This window comes from Tachysurus vachellii, chromosome 16 (genome assembly GCF_030014155.1).
Source record: "Tachysurus vachellii isolate PV-2020 chromosome 16, HZAU_Pvac_v1, whole genome shotgun sequence".
In the NCBI taxonomy this organism is placed as follows: Eukaryota; Metazoa; Chordata; class Actinopteri; order Siluriformes; family Bagridae; genus Tachysurus; species Tachysurus vachellii.
The window spans coordinates 17,603,917-17,610,972 of NC_083475.1; the positions used below are offsets into that span (position 1 = coordinate 17,603,917).

The 7,056-nt window shown below is 37.5% G+C and overlaps 1 protein-coding gene across 10 annotated transcripts in view; it reads left to right on the forward strand.

The window, feature by feature from the left end:
- shank3b (SH3 and multiple ankyrin repeat domains 3b) overlaps positions 1-3,385 on the forward strand; it is a 32,523-nt gene extending 29,138 nt beyond the window's left edge. For 8 of the 10 annotated variants that reach the window (XM_060889091.1, XM_060889090.1, XM_060889092.1 and 5 more), the window contains one exon: positions 252-3,385. In XM_060889091.1, coding sequence (XP_060745074.1) covers positions 252-834 — 583 coding nt within the window. In that variant the 3' untranslated portion in view covers positions 835-3,385. The remainder of the gene's footprint in view (positions 1-251) is intronic. The other 2 variants (XM_060889096.1, XM_060889098.1) reach the window with 2 other exon arrangements.
- Positions 3,386-7,056: the final 3,671 nt, after the last annotated feature.

Here is a 7,056-nt window from a genome sequence, read left to right on the forward strand (position 1 = left end):
TATAATGTATATTTGCAGCCAAGTAGACCTTTCAGTAGAACCATAAGGTAGGTTTTAGCTTCAATCTAATTTCAGAATTTGTTTGTAAATGGGAAACCATAAATAGAAGTGTATACTAATTGTAAGTGCTAACTGTATGCTGTAAAATATTCTACTCTCAAAACTAATGTCTTTTCCCGCACGGTGACGTATTTGAGGATTTTAGTTTCATTATTAATTTTCCCTCACAAACCCCTATTTCTACCTGTCAGACTCTTCAGCAGCCTTGGTGAGCTTCACACCATCTCACAAAGGAACTATGGCACCACTTTCACCATCCGTCCGGGCAGCCGCTACCCAATAACCCGCAGAACACCCAGCCCGGGGGCCACTCCAGAGCGAACTGAGCCTCTGGGGCCAATGCGTGCATTTGGTCCCCACCACCACCATCACCACCATACCATCCTCAAGTCCTCCAGCCTGAGCCTCCCACAGGAGCCCAAGGAGGTGCGCTTTGTCATGCGGAGTGCCAGTGCTCGTGCCCGCAGCCGTTCCCCTTCTCCGTCGCCTTGTGCCTCCCCCTGCCCCTCACCGGTCTTGGGCGCCCCACTCTTGGCCCTGCGGCCCTTCAGACAGCGGCCTCTTGCACTGTGGAGCAAGTATGATGTAGGCGAGTGGTTAGAGAGTGTGGGACTAGGGGAGCATCGTGCCCGCTTCGTAGAGCATGAAATTGAAGGTGCGCATCTACCTGCGCTCACTAAGGATGACTTAGCTGAATTGGGGGTGACACGGGTGGGGCACCGAATGAACATTGAGCGTGCACTCAAACAGCTGTTGGAGAGCTCAGGAGCTTAATAAGTTCTAGAGAACACAGTTAAATAAAGTCCTTGCCAAATTGTATCACTATTACTTGCAGGCCAGTAGCTAAACTGGCTAAATGATTCCTCAGCCTCACACAGGCCCTCACTCATTACTAATCCACTTGATTGAACACATCCGAGCACAATTCCAAAGCGTAAAGCCCTTTTACGCTATTTAGTCACAATTTGGTGTTTAATCTGTAGACCTGTTGTGCTGTGTTTGAAAATGAGTTGATTGATTGGCTACATGCCCCAGAAGGGATCCATCTAGTCAGTGGACTGGACTGGCTTGGCTGCTATATTACAAAGAGAAGAAGTAAGGATCTCAGTAATTCACTGTTGGGAGCAAAAAAAAAACAAAACAACAACAACAAAAAAAAAAAAACACTTAGACCTTTTAAAGCCAATGCTTCCAAGTGCCCAGGGTTTACAATTCATGATATTTATAAACAGTCTTATATCAGTCGAAAATGCCTTGCAGGAAATTACAGCAACATACTGGATGAGGCTTGTAAGTGTACACGTGACAATCTCCCCTTAAAGGTGCACTATGTGGATACAAATTCTAAGCAAACTGTTTCTTTTACAAGTAGGCCATAATTAATAATATGAGCTAATATTTGTGTGGATGTTTGAAACCGGCTCCACTATTACTGATCATTTAATCTGTCTATGATTTTTTTGTAACAACGTATTTACATGTTTGTAGCATAAATTAGTTTATTTGAGTTCAAGGAAATAAAAGAATTAAAGGCACGGAATAACAAAGGGTTCATGAAGCTAAAATCGTCAGTGATCAGCATCAATTTCTAATTTACAGCAATGTTCAGTGTAACTATCCAACATAATGCACCTTTAACCCTGAAACAACCTTTCATAATACAAGTGTGGCCTTGAGATAGTACTGCCGCCATCTAAATTTGATAAAGCAGAGTATTTTCAGGAATACAGTCAGTTTTATATGTATATGATATATATGGGCGTATATATTCAAACAACAGAATGTATGAGTGTTTAACGAAATATGCGTCTTTTGCCCTGTGTGTGTTTATTTTATCATATTTTATCTTTGTTACATTATGAATTAATAGCCTAAGCCCAATCATAGTTACTATCTTCCCCATAGTATTCCTTGTGATTTAGATCAAAAATATTTGCAGTAAAGAAAATCTTTCGTAAACCTAGGAAATGAGTTGAAACACTGCTTATTGGTTTTTGTCATTTTTGAATAAATGTAAGGTGAGATTGTATATTGAGTATTTATTTTTAATTAGAGAGGCACTTAAATACTATGGGGAGTAGGTAGCAGTTTTGTTACCTTTTTTGTGTTCTGGGTGGCTTAACAAGGTGTCATGGTTTAAATGCAATTTGTAAAGTTATTTGATCAATAGATTGTTCTTTTGTGTAATTAGGAATTTTGTTATAAAACAGGCTTCGGGTTGAGTGAAAATCTTATGCTACTTAAGGGCTTACAATCATGCTAATCGTGTTTATGATGCACATGTGGACTGACACGATTGTACACTTTTCAACAGAATGATACTGGGATGTAAAACTGATCACTAAACATCAAAGAATCTAAGAGGCAGGTTTTGGTTGGTTGGTTAATTGGTTGGTTGTTTTTTTTTAAATTACAAGAGCCGTGAAAATACCAACAAGCCAACGTGCAAGCTTTCGAGTTCAAATTACGATAATAGTAAGGTTTTTCTTGTAATGCTATAAAGGTCTGGGCACTTAAGCTGCCCCAACACTGCCTTTGATTACATCCAAACCTAGCACAGTAATGCGCTTTAAATTCAATCCAATCTTTTTACAATAACCAAAGTAATTGAACATTTTAATAGTGGCTCTGTAACCAGATCCATTTAATTTAATCGTAATGTTAAACGCAAGATAAATTTCACGTCTATCTGTCGCCAGAATCCTACCACGTAACTCAAGAGACTCACACTTGCCTCTCATCCAGATGATACATTTGCACAAAGTGGAGGGTGCTACTTTTTTATAAGCCATTTGCATAGAACACTGCTGTTCTCCTTCACTCTCTCTCTTTTACTCTCTCTCTCCCTCTCTCTTTCCCGTCCTCTCTTTTCCTATCAGATGCACAAACACATCCCACTCAATCACAGAATGATACACAGCTTCATCGAGGGTTGACAGGACCCGGTATGCAGCTGGCAGTCTCAGTATGGATGTAATATCCATCAGGGTTTAACAGATCTTGAGCATGTAAGAGCTGTTGAGTTGCTGAAGCAATGAACTACTATGATGACTGGTCAGTGTGTGGCACCCGCTCACTCAATTTAGGAACTAAAAGGACATCTTCCTTTGGAGTTTTGATGTTTTTTTGTTTTTATTATTTTTTTTTTAATGTATTTGTTGTTGAATTCAATTTAGTAATTCAAAGTCTGACCATGTATGCTTTCAAGATTATTGTACCCAAATAATAAGTTGAAATATTTATAAGTCTATTGCTCATGGTTATGAGGGTGAATCTGGCACATTGTCCTGGATAAAATGAAATGAAATGAAATGAAAGAGCCTGACCATTTCTGTGTTGTGTTCCTCCGTCTGTATTGTTTTGAGTCTTGAACTGACACGAAACTGCATCACTCGACATCACATGAAGTTTGAAATATAAGTTGAACCGAAACAATTAGACAGAAAAGAAACATGGTTCGGTGTCATGGATATCCTGGACTCGACTATGTTAATGATACTCTAAAGCAATTACGAAACTAAAAGCAATGACGATTATTCATCAATCATGTGAGATTTAAAAGGTGTTGAAAGATCAGGAAATTTCACTCCGATACAGGTTTATCTAGAAGCATAAGCATAAGAAAAATCATCACAGCCTTCAAAAAAACAGGGATGCCTTGTGTGACTGTTTTTTATTTGATAAAGGAATAATGCTGAAACCTTGATGACATGTATGAATGCATTACGCCCTCGTTTGAAAAAAAAACAAAACAAAACACTAATTCAAGCAAAAGGATGTCTATCATGATGCAGGGTGAGTCACTGCTCGTGCTGTTCTGGTCGCATATTTAAGCATTTTACCCAGTGACTGGTGAGTGGTGAGTGGTTCATACTCATCAGCAGTATTAGAGTGTTTACTCAAATGTATGACAGTCTACAGAGTGCAGAGTTGGGTTTATATTGCTCTCAGATAACGATAGTTGTTTATTTGATTCATTTTACTGTTATAGAGTCATGAAGTAATTTACACTGCTACCACTTGTAATGTAAGTGTGGCAGGGTCCATTTGGGAACACCATTTATTTATGCGTTTATCTTAGTGACCGGGAAACTACGGTGGCCGAGAAGTGCAAAACAAATTAACAAATCCGAAAACACATTAACAAATCCGAAAACACAATAACAAATCCGAAAACACAATAAAAAATCCGAATACAAATTAACAAATCCGAAAACAAATTAACAAATCTGAAAACAAATTAACAAATCCGAAAACACATTAACAAATCCGAATACAAATTAACAAATCCGAAAACAAATTAACAAATCTGAAAACAAATTAACAAATCCGAATACAAATTAACAAATCCGAAAACAAATGAACAAATCTGAAAACAAATGAACAAATCCGAAAACATTAACAAATCCGAAAACACATTAACAAATCCGAATACAAACTAACAAATCCGAAAACACATTAACAAATCCAAAAACACATTAACAAATCTGAAAACAAATGAACAAATCCGAATACAAATGAACAAATCCGAAAACAAATTAACAAATCTGAAAACAAATGAACAAATCCGAAAACACATTAACAAATCCGAATACAAACTAACAAATCCAAAAACACATTAACAAATCTGAAAACAAATGAACAAATCCGAATACAAATGAACAAATCCGAAAACAAATTAACAAATCTGAAAACAAATGAACAAATCCGAAAACATTAACAAATCCGAAAACACATTAACAAATCCAAAAACACATTAACAAATCTGAAAACAGATTTGTTAATGTTTGTTAATTTGTTTTGCACTTCTCGGCCACCGTAGGAAACAGCTAGAATTTTACCCTCAAAAAAAGTGGGATATATATATTCCATATATATTCCACTAAAAGACACCAACTCACTGATTATCTATAAAGATTGTGAGTTTGAACCTCAGGTTCACCAAACTGCCACTACTCAAGAGTCAAGTCAAGTCAAGAAGCTTTTATTGTCATTTCAACCATATATAGCTGTTGCAGTACATAGCGAAATAAGACAAGTTTCTCCAGGATCAAGGTGCTACATAAAACAAAGACAGGGCTAAGGACTTGTAAGTAAAAACAGCAAACGACAAATATTGTATAGTATGTGCAAAACGGCTGAAATGTTGGGACAGTTTGTGCAAAAGAGCAAAAAAGTACGCAAAACAGCATGTAAACAGTTTGATGGATGTAAGCAGCATGTAAACAGTTTGATGTGTCAGTGTGTATGTTTTGTACTGTACCCTTGAACAAGCCCCTTTAAATTAGATAAATGTAAGATGCTCAACAGAAGAAATGTGAAGCAGCCTAAAGTTGATTTTTCAGTAACAGAATTTTATTCCTCTTGTTTTTTTTAATATAGAGCAATTTAATAGTTTAATTTTGTAATGAATAACATGCCAGAAATGTTTCAGTCACACACTCGTTCATACCTGGGGCAATTTTAGTGTAGACAATCCACCTACCAGCATGGTTTTTTATTTAGAAGAACCTGGAGGAAACCCCACATGGGCAGGAGGAGAACCAGCCAAACTATCTGCACAGACACAAACCCGAGCTCAGGTTCAAACAAGGACCCCAGAGATGTGATTCAGCAACACTATCCGGGTCAGCCAAGAGGAATACAGTGGTTTTATTACTGAAACACTGATTATTGGACTGTGTCATTCCCAACCCATATTTAATTACACCTTAAAGTTTTAAAATACTGAACAACAACATGGTAGTACAGTGGTAAGAGTTGCTGACTCAAAGATTCTTTGATCCATTGACCTTCCAGCCAGGATAAAGTGCTTACTGAAGACGAATTAAGGAATGAATCATGTGAATGTGTTCCTCATAAAAAAAAAAAAATAATAAAAAAAAAAAAAACAATGCCAACTCTACATCTAATGTACTTTCACACTTCCTTTTAAAGTGTCCTATCAGTCAACCCAATCTAGTTAGTTAGTTCGTATATGTAATATTCACCTCAGGATACCACAGGTAACTAGCTGCCAAATGCAAAAGCAAGCTGAATAATCAGAAATACAGAGGTGGCAGTTCGGCCTTAGAGTCGAAATCAGTTTTTGACTGGGCTTATGGTATTTCCTTAGTAGCAAAACTCCTTTTTGACTTCATTCTAGCTTTCGCAATATGTGGCCCAACCGTAAAAGGTTATTGCATCCAGCCTCAGCATAGTTTCCTGGTCATCATTACATCTGTGTGTGAAGATTTGCATACAAAGATAAATGACTAAGCAGCGATTGAGTAAATTCATCGTACTCACTGAAAGGGTGAGTACCCTTTCAAATTTCAAAACCTGAAATCTAAACTAAGGGTGTCTAAATTTATCTATAAAAAGGGTCAGCACAATTCCAGGTTTTCATTCCAGTGAAGTATGCTTTATGAACCACACCTAAATTCTGCCCGTTTATTTAGTTGATCTTGTTTCAGTTATGGCTTTGAGTTGAGGCTTCTAATATTCAGGTGTGGCTTCCGTTCTTTCTGTATAAGACTGTACACCCATATCCTAGGCATCAGAGGTTGCATAATCTAATGAACTAATACATTCACCAGATGCTACTGTCAGGATGTTGGCTAGTCATGCTGGTGGGGAAAAAAACAGTGAGTCAGATGATACAGAAAGCAGCTAAATGTGCTATGTTAGTCTGAAAATAATAATAGATTATTCCAATTCTCACTTAGAGTCAGCTGAACAAAGACTACCCTGGGAAAAGTCTGATATTTTTATTGTAATTTCTTTTGCTTTAATGAACCTTTAACACTTTGTTTCACTTTGGGTGAAGATTTGCCAAGGCTGTTTTTAATCCCACTCCTACCCAGTCCTGAAGGAATTCCTCCTGCAGTTATTTTTATTGCCCTTTAAAGATAAATAAAACCCTTTGCAATGTGGCAGAGTGAATTCGTTTATAACCAGCACTGTGTGAAAGAGCGCTCTCGGAGCCACGGGTTGAACATCACCATCCAATCCTAC